Source organism: Ovis aries, chromosome 4 (assembly GCF_016772045.2).
Source record: "Ovis aries strain OAR_USU_Benz2616 breed Rambouillet chromosome 4, ARS-UI_Ramb_v3.0, whole genome shotgun sequence".
NCBI classification, from domain to species: Eukaryota; Metazoa; Chordata; class Mammalia; order Artiodactyla; family Bovidae; genus Ovis; species Ovis aries.
Window position 1 is genome coordinate 34,413,918 of NC_056057.1, and position 23,126 is coordinate 34,437,043.

Genomic DNA, 23,126 nt, shown 5'->3' on the forward strand with positions numbered 1-23,126 from the left:
TTTAGCGACTTCTTTTATAAGTCACCATAAAACATAGGTATATCTTATTCCAACTTGGAACATCCAATTTGGGGTTGTCTATTACAGCTTTTGACATTTAGTTGTTAAAAGTAACATCTGGCTTGATGCAGTATGAAAACAGCCTGGCTCTGAGTTACCAAAAATGTATGGAGAGAATATTACTCACCATAAAAAAAAGTCACACCATTTGCAGCATCATAGATGGACCTAGAGATTATCGTAATAATATCAGTCACTATCTTAATGTTTCTCAGACAAATACCATATAATAACACTTACATATGGAATCTAAAAAAAATGATACAAATGAACTTATTTACAAAACAGGAAAAGACCCAGACATAGGGGAAGAGGGATAAATTTGGAGTCTGGGATCAACAGAAACACACTACTATATATAAAAATAAACATCAAGGACCTATTGTATATAGCACAGGGAATAATATTCAATATCTTGAAATAATCTATAATGGAAAAGAATCTGAAAAATAGACATAAAAATAGTGGAATCACTTGGCTGTATACCTGCAACATTGTAAATCAACTACATACGAATAAAAAAAGAAAGTAAAAAGTTTAGGTATATATAACTGTACATTGAAGATGTAATCCGATCCCTATCAAATTATTCATGACATTTTCCACGGAACTAAAATAATCCTAAAATACATATGGAACCATAAGAGACACAGAATTGCCAAAGCAATTCTTTTCCTGAAGGAAAAGAACAAAGCAGGAGGCCTAACCCTCTCAGACTGCAGACAGTACCATAAGGCTAATCAAAACAGCATGTTATTGGCACAAAAACAGACATGTGGGTCAATGGAACAGGACAGACAGCCTAGAAGTAAAACCACACACCTACAGTCAGTTAATCTTTGACAAAGGAAGCAAGAATATACAATGGAGAAAAGACAGTCTCTTTCAGCAAGTGGTACTGGGAAAGCTGGACAGCTTCATGTAAACCAATGAAGTTGGAATACTCCCTCACACTGTAAGTGAAAATAAAGTGGCTTAAAGACAAACATAAAATTACACCATGAGACTCCCTAGAAGGGATCATAGGCAAAACATTCTGACATAATTCATACCATTTTTTTTTAATTTGGCTGCACCAAGTCTTAGTTGTGGCACATGGAATCTTCTGTCTTCATTGTGGCATGCAGGATCTTTTTAGTTGCAGCATGTGGGATCTAGTTCCTCAACCAGGGATTGAACCTGGGCTCCCCTGCACCGGGAGCATGGAGTCTTAGCCACTGGACCACTTGGAAAGTCCCCATATCCGTGTTTTCTAGGTCAGTTTCCCAAGGCAACAGAAGTAATAACAAAAATAAACAAATGGAACTAATCAAACTGACAAGCTTTTAGAGAATGGGAGAAAATATATGCAAATGATGTGAACAACTAGGGACTGATTTCCAAAATGTACAGCTCTACAACTGGGTAAACAAACAACCCAACCAAAACACGGCCAGAAGTTCTAAACATTTTTCCAAAGAGGACAGACATACAGATCACCAACAGACATATGAAAAGATGCTCAACATTGCTTATTATTAGAGAAATGCAAATCAAAACTACAATAAGGTATCACCTCACATTAGTCAGAATGGCCATTAAGAACTCTACAAATAACAAATACTAGAAACGGTGTAGAGAAAAGGGAACCTTCCTATACTGTTGGTGAAAAAGGTAAATTGGTACCACCACTATGTGGGGAGAGGAGGGCCACTCAAGAGGGAAGTGATATATGTATACTTATGGGTGAATCACGTTGTACTGCAGAAACCAACACATTATAAAGCAATTTTCCCAATTAAATATTTTTTTTAAAGAGAAAAAAAAAAAAACACCTAAATGATTCTAAGTGTGCTGACAGTCAAGTCAACACTTGTACTAGTGAGTATAAAGGTCTTGACTCAGACTTCATCTTTGTAGTCTATATTAACTCTTAAGGATACATCAAATCCCATAGAGGCCAACTCTGAATGCTTTCACAAAGGAATAACAATGACAACCAGTCATCAAAACCAGAACCTATGAAAATGTAACCAAAAAGGGATATATATTCTACAACCAGTGCACTAAATGTATTGTAATATTTGTGGTAGGTTGCTGCAAAATGGCCCCCAATAAACCATGCCCCCTTGTGCACACTCACGTACATTTTCCAAATCATTTACAAATTACTTTGCTGCTCCTCTTATCGTGAGGTAAAACCTTTTTCCTCCTCCACTTGATCCCGGGCTGCTCTGGTAACTCGTTCCAGCCAAGTGCACACAAAAGGGACATCATGTGACTTCAACGTGACTTCAGAGCCTAGGCCTCGACAGGTCTTTCAACTTCCACCCTTCCCTACTAGAACATTCCCACTGCCCAGTTCAGAAGTCCAGGCTAGAATCCTGAATGATCAAAGACCATGCAGACACAAGTCCCAGCCACCGTGTCCCCAGGAGGGCGTGAGGCTGTCTCAGACTTTCCAGCCCCATCCACCTGCCTGGTACGAGCAGTGCTGTAACTTAGGCAAGACAGCAGCACAGCCATGCGAGTGCGCAGGGTCCACTGACACATCATGAGGTGACCGCCTGCTGTAAGACAGTAAGTTCTGGGGGTATTTATTAGGCAACAAATACGCAACTGATCTGAAAGTAGAAGGCCACAGAGGAATGAATCAAACACAAAACAAGAAGCTGTATGATTTTGAAAATTTTATTTTCTGAGGGTAAAAACTACAAAACTGAATAAAGGAAAAAGAAATCCTGAGAGTCTGATTTAGTAGTCAATCCTTTTAAAGTCATTAAGTCTAAATATAAGTGCTTTAAGTTCATGTTCACAAAACTAATTATTGGATTGGCCAGAAAGTTCCCTTGGGTTTTTCTGTAAGAAAAACTATGGAAATGCTATGGAAAAACCCAAACAAACTTTGGGCAATTCAATGTAATGATGTAATGAATTTGCAAGGGTTTTCTGTATGTGTCAGAGGGTGTAAACCTCCTTACTACAACCTAATTCTATCTGTTCAACATAAACTTTTAGATTAAACTGTAGTGGTCTATCCCAAACAGGCGTATATCCCTGTGGTGAATGTGGAACCACTGATTTCAGGGAAGTTAGCATTCAATCATGTATTTCATATCCTTTGGCAACTAGAAAATGTTAAAGTGCTTGAAAGATGGACTCTACGATGATGTCCAGGAAGAAGACTTATTACTTACTTAGGTACCAACAAAGATATTTAAGAGTTAGATTTGCACTGTTAAAATCTGTAGATTTGCATTGTTGAGGCTGATCTTAAACTTTGCATAGTTCTACAATCATATTGTAATTTGCATTCCTGCTGCATCAGAGGAAGCTTAAAAGTATTTCTACTTTCTATGTCAGGATAAATTTTGAGAGCATGATTCCACTGATCTCTACATTTAACAAGTTTCCTTCAGTCAACATCCCTTCCTATCTCACAATACCACCCACTCCCGGCACCCAATTATATATTTTGGTAAGTGCTTAATAAATGATTAGTCTCTAGAGATGAGGCGTTTCCATCAGTTGCATCATGTCATGGAAAGCACGAAAGACCTGCTGAACTAGCTTCTCTGCATCAGTCTCTGGACATGATTTCCAGGCTGAACAGGACACAACAAACCTGCAAAGTACAAATAATAAATGATTAAGTACAACAAAATGTCAATATGAAAAGGCTCCAAGTGGTAGCAGTGAAGAAAGCCATGACCTTTGTTCCACCTGGCTATTCATATACGAAATAGGATTGCTTGCTCACTATGGGCAAATGTAACCTGATACAATAGAAAGTAACGCCACATTTTTACATATAGCACACCTAATTTACCTTGTAACTAGAGCCTAAGGATAAAAGGGAACAAGAAACTAGTCAGAGCTCAAGGGTGCTCTGGAGTTAGGTCTTAGTGTGCTAAATAAACTCGCCTCTTCCTATAAAAGACCTTCCTAACATGCCACAAATGGGATGAGTTAAATGCATTCATGCCACTGTCTGCAATAAAACTTGAACTATTTTTAAAGAATACTTGAAGAGAGTAAACAAAAATAATAAAATAGAAAAAGAAGGGTAAGAGGAGAGAAAGGCTGTTTCTAGAAAACCCAGAGAAACTCTCTTGAAGCCGAGATATGCCCTCCACACTATGTCCTTCCAGAAGCTCCTGGTGAAGAAATCCTCTTTGTAGTAGCTGATAAAGGTGACCCCAGGAAGCTGAAATAAATAGGAAGAAAGCCTGGCTCTTCAAGGGCTCAGAGCAGAAATGTGGCTACTAGTTAATTCTCTTGGAACTAGCTTTCCCCTTTACAGACACACAAATTTTCTACACCAAAACATGCATTATGGTCAAGTTAAAATAAAAATGTTGTATAATATAAATCTATGGATGACCATGCGATTTTCACATCACTGAAAATTAAGACAGGAAAGTAGGTATCTTTGACATGTACTTTAGATTACGCAGAATGAAATAAAAATGTGTTCCGGCCTAGTATATAATAATGAAACCAATGTTTGGGTGGATTATATTTGCTGAAAGATATACAGGAACCTACAGAAAGTCCTGCCTTGCTTTCACTGGTGATTCATGATCAGTAGGCATTTTCTAGCTATACTGTACATACAACTCTCAAATATTTAGCAAAAGCTAAGTATTTCTTCACAAAGAGTAACAATTTCTATTTATATGTTAAATTTTTTTAAAAATTCAGTGACATTTTTAAACTATAGAAAGAATAATCATTCTTACATGCACAATTCACCAAAGAATATGCACAGATGCCAATAAACAAAGAGAAAATGTTTTGCTTCATATGAATTCAGGTTAGGTTATATTTTCCTATAAAAATTTGTACAGACTGCTTTATCATGCCTAAAGTTGGCAATGATGTGATAAAATAAGAAACACTAACTATCATATTATTATTTGTAATGAGAAAACCTGGAAATAGTAGGGAAGTGGTTTAATTATGGAAATCCATAAAACTAAACCTCAGATACGCAGATGACATCACTCTAATGGCCAAAAACTAAAGAGCCTCTTGATGAAGGTGATAGAGGAGAGTGAAAAAGCTGGCTTAGAGCTCAACATTCAAAAAACTAAAATCATAGCATCCAGTCCTGTCACTTCACGGCAAGCAGAAGGGGAAAAAGTAGAAGCAGTGACAGATTCTCTTTTCCTGGGCTCCAAAATCACTGCGGACAGTGACTGGAGCCACGGAAGGAAAAGACGCTTGCTTGCTCCTCGCAAGGAAAGCTATGACAGACCTAGGCAGTATATTCAAAAGCAGAGACATCGCTTTTCTGATAAAAGGTCTGTATAGCCAGATCTGTGGTTTTCCCTGTAGTCATGTACAGATGTGAGAACTGGACCATAAAGAAGGTTGATGCTTTCCAACTGTGCTGGAAAGACTCTTGAGAGTCCCATGGACTGCAAGGAAATCAAATCAGTCAATCCTGAAGGAAATCAACCCTGAATATTCATTGGAAGGATTGATACTGAAGTTCCAATACTTTGGACACCTGATGCGGAAAGCCAATTCACTGGGAAAGACACTGATGCTGGGAAAGATTGAGGGCAAAAAAAGAGGGTGGCAGAAGATGAGATGGCTGGATGGCATCACTGACTCAAGGACATGAGTTTGAGCAAACTCTGGGAGATAGTGAAGGACAGGGAAACCTGGCGAGCTGCAGTCCATTGGGTCACAGAGAGTCAGACACAATTCAGTGACTAAACAACAAGATTAAATATTACTCAACCAAAAATACCTCAAAGCATATTTAATGGCACTGAGAAATGGCTGAAATAATATTGAGAATGCAATTCACAAAAAGGATGCTAAAATATTTATGATCTACATTTATAAAAAAGCATATGCTATAATCTATGCACATTATAGATTAGAAAAATAATGTCATGTCTTATAACAGAAATGTTAAATTTGTTCTTATATTTTTCCATATTTTACAAAATATTTTTAACAATGAGCATGAAATATACATAAAATAAAATGCTATTTCAAAAATAACTTTCTCTAGGTCACACATTTGCAAGCTTAACAATGAATGAAAAATTCCTTTCAGAGAATTTCCATGTATTTGGGGTATATACACAGTAATGACTCAGAAATTGAGTACACCTTGAGCTCTGACTTGTTTTTTGAGCTCCAAACTCATATCCAACTGCCTACTGGCATATTATCTTGTATATAAATACAAATTATAATTAATTCCTGTATTAGCAGAAATTTTGAAGTGACCATGTACAAAACGAAATATCCACCCTAACATGCCCATTTCCCCTCTAGTTTTCTCCATCCCAGTAAATGCCGCCATAGGAATCAGTAATCCGTCAATAAGTCTTACTGGCTCTACCTCCAAAACATCTCTCAAACCTCTCCACTGCCCTCCACCTTCAGTATCAACTGCCTTGTTCAACATACATACCATCCATGCTTCCTGATTTCTTTCATCTCATTCTTGTTCATATTACTATCTACCTAATTTATATCGCATATAACAGCCAAGGGTCCTTCTCAAATGTAAATTAAACAAGTAACTTTAACACTTTAAATTGGTAAAATGCTTCCCGTTACTTTTCGGAGGAAATCCAAACTCCTTACCATGTTACAAGGCCCTACTTCAATGGAGCACCCCAACCAAATCAGTACCTGCAGGAATACTGTTTTTAAAGCTCTCCAGGTAATTCTCGAATGCATTCAGGGTTGAGAACACTGCCCTTCCTACCACTTTTAGCCTGGTCTCCCCTTCTTCTATCTCTTCTACCAACTTCCCACTCAATTGTTAATGCATAGCCACACTGCCCCTTAATATTCCAAGCTCTTCCCTCTCCTCAGACTTCTGTGCTTCTATTAAACACAAAGTCACTGGGAAATAGGAATGAGCACAACATGTTGAGCTGGAGATTAAAAAGAAATTAAAAATCACGTTCTTACAGGCTTATATTCTAGGAAGTAAAGATAGATAACACACACATACACACACACTGGGTGGTTATAAATGTCACAATACAACAGGTGTGTGTGGAGAAAGGGGACTGCTATTCTAGGTGGTCAGGGAAGGCCTCTCTGATGAGAGCCTTTGAAATAAGGGGATCACCTTGCACGTACTGCGGAAGAGACTACTAAGAGGAGGAAATCACAACTGTGAGGGCCCCGAGGACAGTGCTTTCCTGGCAGGTACAAGGTAGCCTTTGTGGCTGGAGTGGAGGCCATCAGAAGCACTGCAGCAGACAAGGTCAGAGGCAGATGAGAGCAAGATCATGAGGTCTCTCAGGAGGACTCTGGATCTTGTGTGACTGAAAGGAAAAGCCCTCGGAGGGTTCTGAGTAGGAGAGTATGACCTGGGTTCCATTTGGCCATCAGGGCTGCTGCACAGAGAATGGTCTGCAGGAAAGGAAAGGTGAAAGCACCGAGGACCTGCTGCAGAGCGAGCAGGGGACAGGTGCTGGAGGGCTGTCCTCCTAGCGATTCATATGATGAATTCCTTCACACCCTCGACATCTCAGCCTCATCAGCCCTCCTCAGACACGTCCCCTGACCACACACTACAGAAAGCAGTGCTCTGTCTCCCCGCCAGTTTGTTTCTATGACCACAGTGACGCAATTATTTCCTCTGCAATATTCATCATTGTTTGCAGTCGCCCTACTTATTTGTTTCCTTTTGTTCCTATTTCCCATGTGAAAACTACAATCTACAAGAGAGGGGATCTCGTCTGTCTTGTGTCCTCAGCACCCAAAACAATCTTCGGCACATTGTAAGTTCTCACTAAATATCTCCTGAATGAGTGAATGGAAGTTTCATCCCAGGATCATGAAAAATGTATTTTTTCAAAAAGTCAAAGCCCTGAGGCATATCTGGCCTAAACTCATAGCCCTGCATGCAAGGTGAGACCCACGGCTTGCCAGGAAATATGCTACAGTCTTCAGTTTTCTCTGTATGCGATGATGATTTTTGACTTCTGCCTATTACAAAAAAGGATAATAAGATCCATGTTTAAGCTTTATCATTAATTTATAAATTAATGTATAGAAACTGCAAATACGACTATGGGAATATGCCATCTAAGACTTGCCATATAAGATGGCAACAAACACAAGCACCTCGGGTATACACAAACCACTCTTGCAATGGAGGCAGATAATTAAATTTTGAAAAAAATAATACTAAATTCTTTAAAAAAGGAAAAGTAGAAAAACAGTATTTTAGAAAGTGAAACATGTCAGAGATACCATTACTTCCATTTTTCACATTCCACCTGAAATGTTTCTAAGCCTGCTCTCTTCTTATTCACACAGTGCTAAATGTAGCCTCATTATTTTAATTCCCTGACCCAAGCTCTTAGAAAAGAAACAGCCAGACTCTATGAATGGGGACCTTCCAAGTCTTTGTCAATTCTTAATTATCTTGTTCTCCGCCTCTTTCTCTTGCCAGGTTTTAGTATTTTCTTTCTCACGCTCCAAAAGTTTAAGTCAAACCCCATACAATAAAAATGGAATGCATCTAAAAGGGTAAACCATCCTTTCCTGAATGTAAATTAATTTCCCTTGTCTCTTGTCTTGGTATCATTGCTGTTGTCTATGACTGTGCTAACAACCACATATGTACAGACCGTCAGTTTTTATCTGAACTTAGCATCAAACACCTGAGGCAGAACAAGTATGGTAATATGTGTACTGATTTTGGAGAATGATGATATGGTCACCGAGTCAATCTTGAAACAGTGTTGTGCACAAAACACCTTAAGGACTGATTTCACCAAAGTCTCAAAAGCAGGAAAGAGAGACTAAGTATGCATCAAACACCTAAGCGGTAAAAAATAACTGCCCATGGAGCAAGTGACAGATGATAACATCAGAATCATAGTGGAGGGAAGACATTCAAATAACAAAAATGAGCACAGTAAGAATGAAAAAGAGCAGTCTTACCTGTCATCTCTGATATGATAGAAGAATCCATAGCCATTGTGCACCATGGGAGCCACCATGCCCTGGACTCTTAAATAACCAGCCAGACTGGTTGAGAGAACAAAGTTTCCACCTCCTCCACTGTACAGCACAAAGAAAGGATATTTTACTAGGCTTACAGAGGCTTATGTTGTTTCTGAAAAGCTTTTAACATCCTGGAAGAAGAACTGCTGAGGTGACAAGACACCGCTTTATGTTACCTCCTGGAGAAGAGGGGGTCTGTGAAGAGTTCTGGAACAGGGAGGCCTTCCTCCTTTGCTATGAGTGAGAGGCCTAAAAGATGACGGTCAAATCCTGCAATAGAACCCCAAACTTGAAGTTAGAAGAGTTTCCTGCACAAGAGAATTTTTTTTTTTTTGAGTGATAGTAATTCCAGTGTAAGTACCTTTTCCAGTAGAACAGTCTTTCATCATTTTATTATGTTTTGCAAAAGCTTCTAACATCATGTGCTGCTGCTCAAGACGCTGTATTAAAAATCAAGAGATACTTTAATAACAAACTGTACAGAAACCAAACAGAAAAACCTGAGCTCAATGTAATTAGAATTTGGGTAATTTAGAAGAGAAAAAAGAAAAATTTCAAGAAAGACCTTGAGACACATAATTTTTGTGTCTTTTTCCACACTTCTTCTATTGCCTTTTTAAAAAAAATGTATTTTATATTGGGGTATAGTTGATTAACAATTTGGTGTTAGTTTCAGGTGCACATCAAAGTGATTCAGTTCTACATATACATTTATCCATCCTTTTTCAGATTATTTTCCCATTTAGGTTATTATGCTCAGAATACTGAGCAGACTTCTCTATGCTTTATAGTAGGTCCTAGTTGGTTATCCATTTAAAATATATCAGTGTGTTCATGTCAATTCCAAACTTCCAATCTATCCTTCCCCCCAACCCTTACCCCCTCTTCCACTGCCTTTTCCTTCCTATATGCTCTGAAACTTATTTCCTTTCCAGAACAAGAAAATAGGAACTTGTGGGTAGCACTAAAGTGATATTAACAAGTATAAAGACAAAAGCAATTATAATTTCAAAGCGAAAGCATAGTTGTACAAAAAAGATAATTAAGCAGCTCCATGAAATTAAAATAAGGTAACACATATATAACTAGGTGCTTTCCTGGTGGCTCAGCGGTAAAGAATCCGCCTGCAATGCAGGAGACAGGGGTTCGATCCCTGGGTCAGGAAGATCCCCTGGAGAAGGAAGTGGTCACCCACTCCATTATTCTTGTCTGGGAAATCCCAGGGACAGAGGAGCCTGGTGGGCTACAATCCATGGGGTCTCGAAGAGTCAGACACGGCAGTGACGAAACAACAATATATAACTATTTCTATCAAGACTAAAGACGCGAATGCAATACCAAAACAGCAGTGAGAATGTACTACCCTTTTGTGGTAAATGCTTAAAAGTGAGTATAAAACAAAACAAGACATCTAAAGCTATATTGGTTCTAATATAAAAAAAAAATCTCATTTCAAAAACGTTCAACCACATCAAGAAAAGTTTCCTTATAAAGGCGATTGGGAACAGTCTGCATTGTATGGGTGTTATCTAAAGGCAGATCAACAGTAGTGAAATACTCAGGTGTGGGAAATTACTTTGCCTAGAAGATGATACAAATGGGCTTATCAGGTGTTCCCTATTTCTTACTCTCTCCAAATACATACTTCACTGGCAAATGAAGAAATGTTTGACAGTTCCCAGGAAAAAAGGTTTGAAAATATTTTATTGATTCAGGGATTTGAAGAAGTTAGTTATGCAAGGATCAGGTTTCCTTTAGAACAAACAACTTATCTTTTTTCTTTTTGAATACTCACACTGGTAGAAGGATTCTGCATAGATTGGCACCAATTGACTGCTTCTACGGTACATGGTCGCACAGTCTCTGTACGGCCATGATAAAATAATCTTGTCATAGCTGTTTCATAGCAGCAACCGGGACTATAAGAAAAAATGAAAATGAAAGAGAATGTATCATGAGAAAGAAAACACTATAAAGTTACTACAAAGAGTTTACCTAGTAAAGCTGGCTTTGGTCAGAGATTAAGTTCTATGATATAGACTGCAACTCAGATTTTCAATAACAAGAGGATATTTTCAACAGCCAAGAGCAAAAACTACTCAGGCTTGGTATAACAAATGTTTCAAAGGCTGCCATCAGGTTGTATGCTTTGGTGTCTGTGGTAGGTGGCCTCTAAGATGCCTCCAGTGGTCCCTGCCTCCTGCTCCTAATGCCCTGGTATAACCTCTCACGTTGGGTGTAGGATGGCCTCGGTGTCTTCTTTCTAACAAAAAGAACAGGACAAAAGCAGGGAGAAGTCACTTCTGAAATCAGGTTACAAAGTGAGCTCTCTCATGCGCTCTCACTTCCTCACTCTGAGGAAAGCCTGCTGCCATGCTGGGGGCTGCCCTGTAGAGAGGCCTCTAGACTAGAGCTTGGGAGGAAAGGCACCTCACTAATAACCCTGTGCGTGAGACTAGACGCAGATCCTCTTGCAGGAGTGCCTTCAGGTGAGGGCATGGCGCTGGCTGACACCCTGACTATAACAACTGAAGTCAGAGGCATCCAGCTAAGCAGCGCCTGGCTTCCTGACAGAAAATGCGAGATGACAAGAAGTGTTTGTTGTTCCAGGCTACTAAGATATTGGGTAATTCATTACACAGCAATAGAGAATACAGAGTGCTTGGCCTTTCCTTCCCTCATACAGAGCTTGAATGACTGTAAAATTAAGTAAAAGCATTATTTAATAAGTTTCCCTTTCCTAGGCAAAGGGTCCTCAAACCTCTGGGATCTAATGCCTGATGACCTGAGGTAGAGCTGATGTAATATTAGAAATAAAGTGCACGATAAATGTAATGTGCTTAAATCATGTTGAAACTATCCCTCCCCTCTCCCCATGGAAAATCTGTCTTCCAGAAAACCCATCCCTGGTGCCAGAAAGGTTGGGAACTGCTGCCCAAGGATGATGACTATTTTCATGGGTTGGAGAATGATAAAAATGATATAATAATTTTTGGTACAAAGCTCTCTTTCCTGCTGATAGGAATTCAGTTAAAGCAATCAAATGGAATCAGAGTAAAAGGTCTGCAAGTGGGCACTAAAAGGGGTCAAATGCTTTTTTATTTCTTGGTCATGCCACACAGCTTGTGGCATCTTAGTTCCCTGACCAGGGATCAAACCTGGGTCCATGGCAGTGAAAGCACCCAGTCTTAACCACTGGACCACCAAGAAATTCCCTCAAATAGTTACTGGGCCTCCTCTGTTCAGTGTTTCTATGAGACTATCTCCCCGAGCTGAAATAGTATCTTTTCAAAATGTGAAGGAGAAAGTGTAAGTAACAATCTAGGGACTTCCCTCCTGGTCCAGTGCATAAGACTTTGCCTTCCAATGTAGGGGGTGTGGGTTCAATTCCTGGTCGGGGAGCTAGGATACCACATACCTCCTGGCCAAAAAACCAAAACAGAAGCAATACTGTAACAAATTCAACAAAGACTTTAAAAATGGCTCACATAAAAAACCTTTTAAAAAATTAAAATAAAGGCAGTAAGAATGAATGAAAAAATATCACTACTCAGCAACTTGTAATGAAATAATAGAGATCTTGGTAATCATCATCAATGGCCACTAAAACCATTAGGTAAAAATATCAAGGAGGAAACTTTATAATGGATGTTGGCTTAAAAACTGAACAGGATATGATAGGAAACAAATAAGATGAACTATTTGATTTACTGTTATAAAAAATAATAAAATTTACTGATTACTATTTTCAAGTTTCCAAATCTAACTCTCCATTTATAGGAAACATGGGAGACAGAGCAAAAATGCTTAATGGTTTTTTTACTTAAAGGACAAATACATAAAATGGTAATGAAAATTTATGTTAATGAACACACAATGTAAAAAAATGAAATCTGTGACAAAATAAAGAGGACAGCACCATGATGGACAAAAGCACAGCGTATATTACTAAATCTAAGCTGGTATCATTCAAACTAGGTTGTTATAAATTTAAGATGTTAAATGTAATTTCCAAGGTAGCCATAAAGAAAACAGCTTAAAAAATAGAGACAGAAAAGACAGGGAAATCAAAATGGTACACTACCAAAAGAAAAAAAAAAATCAACTAAATACCAAAAAAGGCAGGAATGAAGGAGTTGAGGAACAAAAACACATAAGACCTACAGAATACATAGCAAAGGGGCAGAATTCTCCCTCATCAGTAATTATCTTAAATATAAATATATTAAACTCTCCAAAGGTAGAGATTGGCAAAATGAACAAAAGCATAGTCTACATACTATCCTCAAGAGATTTGCTTTAGATATGAGAACAGTTCAGTACAGTTCAATCGCTCAGTCGTGTCTGACTCTTTGCGACCCCATGAACCGAAGCGTGCCAGGCCTCCCTGTCCATCACCAACTCCCGGAGTCCACCCAAACCCATGTCCATTGTGTCGGTGAGGCCATCCAACCATCTCATCCTCTGTTGTCCCCTTCTCTTTCTGCCCCCAATCCCTCCCAGCATCAGGGTCTTTTCAAATGAGTCAGCTCTCTGCATCAGGTGGCCAAAGTATTGGAGTTTCAGCTTCAACATCAGTCCCTCCAATGAACACCCAGGACTGATCTCCTTTAGAATGAACTGGTTGGATCTCCTTGCAGTCCAAGGGACTCTCAAGAGTCCTCTCCAATACCACACTTCAAAAGCATCGATTCTTCTGGCTCCACTTTCTTTATAGTCCAACTCTCACATCCATACATGACCACAGGAAAAACCATAGCCTTGACTAGACAGACCTCTGTTGGCAAAGTAATTGTCTCTGCTTTTGAATATGCATCTAGGTTGGTTATAACTTTTCTTCCAAGAAGCAAATGTCTTTTAATTTCATGGCTGCAATCACCATTCACAGTGATTCTGAAGCCCCAAAAAATAAAGTCAGCCACTGTTTCCACTGTTTCCCCATCTATTTCCCATGAAGTGATGGGACCGGATGCCATGATCCTTGTTTTCTGAATGTTGAGTTTTATGCCAATTTTTTCACTCTCTTCTTTCACTTTCATCAAGAGGTTCTTTAGTTCCTCTTCACTTTCTGCCATAAGGGTGGTGTCATCTGTATATCTGAGGTTATTGATATTTCTCCCGGCAATCTTAATTCCAGCTTGTGCTTCCTCCACCCCAGCGTGTCTCATGATGTACTCTGCATATAAGTTAAATAAGCAGGATGACAACATACAGCCTTGACGTACTCCTTTTCCTATTTGGAACCAGTCTGTTGTTCCATGTCCAGTTCTAACTGTTGCTTCCTGACCTACATATAGGTTTCTCAAGATGCAGGTCAGATGGTCTGGTATTCCCATCTCTTGAAGAATTTTCCACAGTTTATTGTGATCCACACAAAGGTTCTGGCATAGACAATAAAGCAGAAATAGATGTTTTTCTGGAACTCTCTTGCTTTTTTGATGATTTAGCGGATGTTGGCAATTTGATCTCTGGTTTTCTCTGCCTTTTCTAAAACCAGCTTGAACATCTGGAAGTTCACGGTTCACATATTGCTGAAGCCTGGCTTGGAGAATTTTGAGCATTACTTTACTAGCATGTGAGATGAGTGCAACTGTGTGGTAGTTTGAGCATTCTTTGGCATTACCTCTCTTAGGGATTGGAATGAAAACTGACCTTTTCCAGTCCTGTGGCCACTGCTGAGTTTTCCAAATGTGCTGACATATTGAGTGCAGCACTTTCACAGCATCCTCTTTTAGAATTTGAAATAGCTCAACTGGAATTCTACTGTCTCCACTAGCTTTGTTTGTAGTGATGCTTCCTCAGGCCCACCTGACTTCACATTAGGTTAAAAATAAAAGGTTGAAAAAAAATGGTAACCAAAAGAGAGCTGGAGTGGCTACAGATTTTTTTTTTCTATTTGGAGTGGCAGTATTATTATCAGACAAACTGTATTTTAAGTGAAAAGCTGAATGAGACAAACAGGACATTATATACTGATGAAAGATATAACTCATCAAGACACAACAACTATAAAAATACATGTACCAAACAAGAGAGTTCAAAGATACATGAAGTAAACTCTAACAGAATTGAAAAGAAAACTAGACAGCTCTACAACAACAGTCACAGATTCCAATATCCAACTTTCAATAAAGGATAAAACATGTAGACATAAGATCAACAAGGAAAGAGAAGGCTTGAACAACACTGTTCAAGGCTTGAACAACAACTACACCTAAAGACAGGGGCTTCCCCAGTGGCTCAAAGGTAAAGCATCCACTTGCAATGCAGAGATGCAGGTTCAGTCCCTCAGCTGGGAAGATCCCCTAGAGAAGGGCATGGTAACCCACTCTGGTATTCTTGCCTGGAGAAACCTATGGACAGAGAAGCCTGGTGGGCTACAGTCCCTAGGGTCACAAAGAGTCAGACACAACTGAAGCAATTTAGCGTGCATGTGTGCAAAAGACAGAATGAGAATATGCCACTAAGAAATAGTAGAATATAAATTCTTTTCAAGTACACATGGAACATTCACCAGGATAGCCATATATTAGGGCACAGAATATCTCAATACATTTAAAAAGACTGGAACCATACAAAGTATCTTCTTCAATGACAATAGGATGAAGCTACAAAGCAACGGAAGAAAGACTGAAAAATTCACATATATGTAGAAATAAAACAACACACTCTTAACCAACTGGTAGGGAAGAAATCACAAGGTATATCAGAAAACACACTGAGATAAATGAAAAGCAGAACAGAACCTACCAAAATTTATAGAATGAAGTAAAAGTACAGTTCAGAGGGAAATTTATGGCTCTAAATATTTATATTAAAGAAGAAAATCTCATATCAGTAAATTAACTGTACACATTAAGGAATTAGGAAAAAGAGCCAACTAGACCCAAAGCCAGCAAAACAAACAAACAAACAAAGACCACAGTAGAGATAAACAAAATACAGATATGAAAAACAAAGAAAGTGAACTAACCAAAAGTTGATTCTTTTCTTTGTCAAGATCAACAAACTTGACAAGCTTTTAGCTGTACTGACTAGAAAAAAGGGAGAAGACATCAATTATTACAATAAACTATGAAAAAGAGGGCATTACTCCTGACTTTACAGAAATAAAAAAAGCACCGTAAGAGAATATTTTGAACAACCATTTACAATAAACTGGATAACCTAGATGAAATGGACATATTCTGAGGAATACACAAATGAGCAAATCTAACTCAAGAAAAAACAGAAATATGACAGGTCATATAACAAGTAATGAGATGAGTCAGCAATCAAAAACCTCCCTACAAAGTTAAGTTCTGGACCAGATGGCTTTACTGATGAATTCTAATTTTTAAAAAAAATCAACCACCAATCCTTCTCAAACTCTTCCAAAAACACTAGAGAGGAGGGATCATTTCATAAAATGAGACCAACATTACCCTGATACCAAAATTAGGCAAAACCACTGTAAGAACAGACACTACAGACCGATATTCCTTATGTCCAAAATCCAAATATTATCAGTCACATCCAACTCTTTGGGACCCCATGAACTGTAGCCTGCCAGGCTCCTATGTCTATGGGATTCTCTAGGCAAGAATACTGGAGGAGATTGCCATTTCCTCCTCCAGAGGATCTTCCTGACCCAGGGATCAAGCCCATGTCTCCTATGTCTCTTGCACTGCAGGCAGATTGTTTCCATGCTGAGCCATCAGGGAATAGATGCAAAAATCCTCTCCACTTTACTAGCAAATTGAATTTAACAGCAGATTAAAAGGATGATACAGTAAGTCTCCTACATATGAACCTTCAAGTTGCCAACTTTCAAAGATGTGAACGTGTGTCCACATCAATCATGTAAGTTAGTTCACATGTCTGGCGTACACTGTCATGAGCATGCATCCTCTGCAAGTGGTTGTTCAAACTGCCCTCCATCTCCTGTTGCTAATGATCCTTCAGCTCCACCATCTCCCCATCTCTGCCTCCTCCAGTCAGTGACTCTTCCTGTTCACTCAATGTCAGCCTCCATACGCCAGCTATTGCACTGTGCTACTGCATTCTTCAAGGTACTGTACTGTAAGATTAAACGTTTTATTTTGTGTTTGTTTTTTATATATTATTTGTGTGAAATATATAAACCCACTGCAGTACAGCACTATACAGTTGACTGTGTTAGTTGGGTACCTAGGCTAACTTTGTTGGACTTACCAACAAACTGGACTCACAAATGAACACTCAGAACAGAACTCATTTGTATGTAGGGATCTTACTGTACACCATGACCAAGTCAGATTTATCCCACGAATGCAAGGATGGTGCAACATATGAAAATCAATGTAATATACTACATTAATAGAATGAAGAAGAAGACCTACATGATAATCACAATTGACACAGAAACAGCTTTTTATAAAATCTTGCACTCTCCCATAATAAAAAGTGAACAAAGGAATTTCCTCAATATGATAAAGATTTATGAAAAACCCACAGTTAACACCATACTCAGTGGTGGAAAACCAAAAGCTTCCCAGCAAAGATGAATAATAAGACAAGGATGCCTGCTTCTGCCAATTCTATTCAACATAGTACTAGCTGTTCTAGCTATAAAGAAAGAAAAGGCATCCAAATCAGAAAGGAAAAACTGAAGCTATCTCTATTCACAGATATCTGGTCTTATATATGGAAAATGCTAAAGAATCTACAAAAAATTGTTGGAGCTAATAAATGAATTCAGTTTTTTTAGGGTATGAAGTCAACATGCAAACATCAGTTGCATTTCTATACACTAGCAATAAGTAATCTGAAAAGTAAATCAAGAAAGCAATTTACAATAGCATCAAAAAGAACACTTAGGACTAAGTTTACCCAAGGAGACAAAAAGACATGTACACTGAAACCCTGAGAAGCCACTGCAATGAGAAGTCCGTGGACAGCAACAAAGAGTAATTGCTGCCCTCTGCGACTAAAGGAAGCCCATGCACAACAATGAAGACCCAGCTCAACCAAAGAGAAACTTTAAAAACGTAAAGATACATATTCTCAGATAAAATTTTAAAAAGATCAAGAAGCTTCCACTTCTGCTTAAGAAGTAGAAAGTCACAACATACCATCTCTCTTATCCTAAAAATGAGTAAAGACTAGGTTCCATAAAACTGTTTCTTGTCATGAACCCATTTGAAAACAGGCTTCAAGAAAACCAAGTGATCTGAATTCCAAAGCATGGCAAACCTCTGTAAGATGAGAACAGGTACTTCAAAAGTATCAAGGTAATGAAAAACAAGGAAAGACTGTCAAAGTGTCACAGACGGAAACCTAACAACACTGCTGATGAAAGTGCAAATTAGGGCACAGTGCCAAGAGAGAAAAAAACCTCAGCGGAGACACTGGGGAGCTGCAGTGGGACAGCTAGAGTACAGATACCCCCTTCGGCCTCCAGACTCTGAAAATGGAGAAGGATTGGTCCTCACCGTCCATGGAGTCTGTAATAGGCCAGCTGAAGTGCCAGCTGAATAAATGTATCAGGGTGAAGCTGCTTCTTCTTGGTTTGCTTTTTGCCAAAAGATGTAAAGGCATACACCACAAGCTGGAGATCAGACGCCTAACAAACAGAATTAAATGGGAAGAGTGAACATATACCCAAGGAGAATACCCCCAAAGATAACCAAATTATCATTAGCATTAAACAAATAAAACAGAAATAAAGGTGTTAAAAGCTATAACTTTTAAATGTTTTATGCCATCATACGTGGATGATAGCCAAATAGTCATACATAGTAGTTAAAAGTTAAAGTATTAACTATCAAAGAGAAAAGTGAAAAATCTACCTGCTTGAAATACTGGGCCTTAGCTTGGTTGATGTCATTTAGTACTTTTTCATCCACAGTGAAAACAAGCTCCTCTGGAACCAGTATATCCCGTACTTTTTCTGAGCCCTGAAAATAGGGAAAACTTAAAAATACTTTATCTATAAAAATATGAGGCGAAAAAGGAGGAAATCATTTGTTCTAACATACCTTCCATCTTCCTTCATTCTCAAGAATTTTCTCATCAATATAATAGAAGATTTTTACCAGAACCATTGCATCAAAAGGAGCATGCTAAAATGAAAACATACAAGATTTTGAATACTTTATGTAAGTTAAGACTTGACCCGGTATTTTATTTTCATTTTTGCCCCACTCTTAACACACAAGAGCAGAATTCTCATATGCCTCAACTCATAATGATAAAGACAGGGATATTCTACAGTATGGTAAGTAATTGATGTATTTTATTTTCTGAGGAAGAATGAATATTTAAAGTCAGAAGCACCTAATTGGGGCTCTTGAAGTAATGGGAAAGGATGTAAAGTAAATATGAATCACAAAGAGAAAACAACTGCTATTTGTACTGGAAGGTAAAGGAAGTACACACATAGACATACACAGTGGTAGAATGTTAAGGAGTGGTGAGAGCACTATGAACAAGCAGATGGAGCTGCCAGTGACAGCACAGGTAACAAGACCCACGAGTCATGGACAAACCCTTTTCTAACTGCATCTCACACCTGCATAGTACTCTGTAGCTTTACAACGAATTTTCACAGACATTGCATATATTATTTCACCGAGACAACAGTGTTAAAATGCAACCAGTAAGAAGAGCAATACTGAAGTGCCAATACTTCAGCTACCTGATGCAAAGAGCTGACTCACTGGAAAATATCCCGATGCTGGGAAAGATTGAAGCCAGGAGGAAAAGGGGGTGACAGAGGATGATATGGTTGGATGGCATCACTGATTCAATGGACATGAGTTTGAGCAAACTCTGGGAGAGAGTGAAGGACAGGGAAGCTTCGCGTGCTGTAGTCCATGGGGATGCAAAGAGTCGGACACGACTGAGCAACTGAACAACAACAAATGTGATCTTCACAAAACCCTCTAACAAAGAGCAGACAAAACAGTTGACCCCAGGATTTTAAATTCCGAGAGGGAAATGCGATTATGTAGTCTAATCAATAAAGCACCTATTCTAGTACCAACGTAAGAGAGCAGCAACATGAGTCTAGATTAAGAGCAAATTAACTTTATAGTATATATGCTTTACTAATAATGTTTTATATTTAAATGGTATTTTCGGTAATCATCTTGGGTTGCAAGAGTAACCTACATGGAATTTTGAAAGCATATTATCTAATGAAGACCATCAGATCAATTTTATAAATATATGGGCAATAATGCATACACATAAAATGTGTCCACACACTTTACTGAAAGAAAGTATCTCAGTTGTACAAAGACACATGCTCATTATAGGACCAGTATTTTTATCCCAAAATAGAAAATATGATTAAAATTACTTCCTCCTGAATTTGAGCAAACCACAGGATATTGCTGCCATCAGTAAAAATCAAAGTAGTACAAGGTGGTAATTTTAGGGGGCTGGGAGTGAGGGAGGAAAGCAAGAAGATAAACTCTTCATGATGAGAGTAACTTAACCCTTACATAACAATGTAACACTCGGTTTGGACAATTTAACACACAGTGAAACAAAACTCTCAAAATGAGAGTACCAAGTAAACACTAGAAAAATATAAGTGCAAACAAACCAGAAGAGAGAGCAGGCAGAGGGGGAAATTGGTTATGAATAATATTAAGCTCAGTTTTAGAATGTGGAGACAGGAAGAGGCTGTTAGGATGAAGGCAACGTGAGATGCGCATGAAGAAGAGGGACATCCTCTGCATCCGACAAGTCAAGGAGAGATGGAAGGAAGAAGCCAGAAGGTTGTTAACTACTTTACAAAGCACAGTTTCCAGGGAATAGTGAGGCTATAAACCAGACTGAGGAGGTTAAGAAGAATCAAACAAGGAGCTGAACAGAAAAAAGCTGAGGCAATTAACAAGAAATCTTTTGTCAACAGGGGACTCTTACGGAAGAAGAAAGACAACTGTTAACAGACATTCTATTACCTGCACGTCAACCACTCCACCTTCTTTGGCAGTAGCAACTACTTTATTTTTCTTTAGGCAACCAGCGCACATCTCTGTGGTGGTTTGAATGAGTGAGTGATTCTACTAGCTGGGTCCCAAGGTTTGGCATGTGACCCAGGCCAGGTGGACTCCCTGGAATGTGCACAAGATTCACACAGGCTGATAAAACCAACCAGCATTATTCTCAGGTCTTTTGCTGGAACCAGAGGGGTTAAAAAAAAAAAAAATGCTGGCTATTTCCATAGAGAACAATAACCTACTAGGAGAGCTGTGAAAACATGGGACTGCAGGTAAAACCATCACGTGGTATCGTCTACACAAAAATAAAGCTGAGCATAGGAAAGTGAGGCCAAAAAATGCAGAATTTTCTAATGAAAGCATTTGGACCCTGGAAGTCAGCCTAACCCAAATTTAGCTGTACCCCATGCCATAAATATCTCCGTAAGGTGATGACAGTTTGGGTTTCTATCACCTAAAACTGAAAAAAATTACTGATTAATACAACTACTGAACCCAGATCAACATTACAGGTCTTTTTAGTATTTTACAGTCACTAAATCTTTTGGAGGAAAGCCCCCAGACACAAACAAACAAAAAAAATCTATCTCATACTACTTTATACCAAGTCATATACTTTATGAAAAGTTATATAACAAGATTATAAATATAGATTGGAATTCTGACTTAGGTTGATTTCCTCATTTTCTTGGTTCATAGACCTCCTGAATGTCCATCAGAAAATGGCAGGGTAGAGATTATAAAGACAACCATAGGAGAACAGAAGAGAAACAAGTTGGGTGTGTGTATACATATATTTTATAAAGAAGGTAAAAAAAAAGCTATCCAGCACCACATATTTTAATATCCAGAAGTAAACAATGTTCCAAAGATCATGTGTCATTTTTTTTAACAAGGTTACAAAATTACTAGGTAAATGTACAAATATAGCTACAGACATTTCTCTGAGCACAGAACATATACATAATGCTATACCTTTTAAAATGTGTTTTAATTTTCAACAAGTAGCAGTAGATTTTAAAAGAGCTTCTACTACATAAAGATACATGCAAATTCCATTTTACAGACACACATCAAACTGTTAGCCTAACTACAGACGAAAATAATTTGTCCTATACTGTTTTCACTGAGAATTCATAACTAAAACTTTTACTCTAATGCCATAAAGCTAAAAAATGATTTATTATCCTGCCACAGGACAGCCTAACTGTTGTAGATTACTGCCACTCATTTAACTGAAAAGAGTAAAAGGAAAAAGTAACTTCAGTAGTTTACTTACATCACCATTACTGCCAAATACTCCATTAGAAAAAGCAATCAAGTTATAAGATTTGTCACCCCAGCGTACTGTTGGATCTCCATGAAGAATCTTCGCAGAAACCTAAAATAAATTTATTATTTCAAATTAAAAGAATCTTCATATTGGTTTTTAAGTATTTGTATCTTAAATACATACAAACACACATGATCTCACTTTTCCTCTCTTCAGGTAAACCAAATTTAATAAAATAATAGCTATTCTCAAGAAATAATAATTTAGGTCCTGACCATTTAAATATTCAAAATCCAAGAAATTCTAACAGAAAAGAGGATGGGACAATATTCATGAATGTTTAGAGAATATCAAAGTGAAAGGACAAGGTGTTTGTAACTTTAATAGGATAAGAAGCTTTGATTACTTTAATCATGAAAGTCTAGTTACAAGGAAAACATTTCAAGAATTCATATCCCACTAAGCCACTTTCTCAAATGCTAGGTTTTGGCTATAAGTGAGTCAGGAAATCACTGTAAACATCTTTACAAAAAGAATAACAACAGAACATAAATATCAGAGTATATCACAGTCAAAGCAATTACTGTTTTGTGAAACTTCTATTATGTATGTACTTGTGTGTGTGAGCACATGTGTGTATATTTAATGAGCAGCAATCTAAATACGTCTAACTGTACATTGCAGCAACTGAGCAACATTTAATTAAAATATATCCTTCCTCAAGAAGCTTGTTGATTCTACTTTTAAAAAAGCAGCTAACGAGGGAAAAACTGTTTTCAAGTCACAAAATTTTTCAATCCAATATTATTCATTTCTCTCATTTAATACTGATGGATGCA

The 23,126-nt window shown here is 38.1% G+C and overlaps 1 protein-coding gene across 5 annotated transcripts in view; it reads right to left on the reverse strand.

The window, feature by feature from the left end:
• Positions 1-2,714: 2,714 nt before the first annotated feature.
• Positions 2,715-23,126, reverse strand: part of CROT (carnitine O-octanoyltransferase) — a 50,553-nt gene continuing 30,141 nt past the window's right edge. For all 5 annotated transcript variants that reach the window (XM_012176525.5, XM_060414583.1, XM_042249157.2 and 2 more), the window contains 9 exons: positions 22,294-22,395; positions 19,041-19,124; positions 18,852-18,959; positions 18,495-18,625; positions 10,838-10,961; positions 9,404-9,482; positions 9,219-9,312; positions 8,980-9,099; positions 2,715-3,664 (listed from right to left, as the gene is read on the reverse strand). In XM_012176525.5, coding sequence (XP_012031915.3) covers positions 3,544-3,664; positions 8,980-9,099; positions 9,219-9,312; positions 9,404-9,482; positions 10,838-10,961; positions 18,495-18,625; positions 18,852-18,959; positions 19,041-19,124; positions 22,294-22,395 — 963 coding nt within the window. In that variant the 3' untranslated portion in view covers positions 2,715-3,543. The remainder of the gene's footprint in view (positions 3,665-8,979; positions 9,100-9,218; positions 9,313-9,403; positions 9,483-10,837; positions 10,962-18,494; positions 18,626-18,851; positions 18,960-19,040; positions 19,125-22,293; positions 22,396-23,126) is intronic.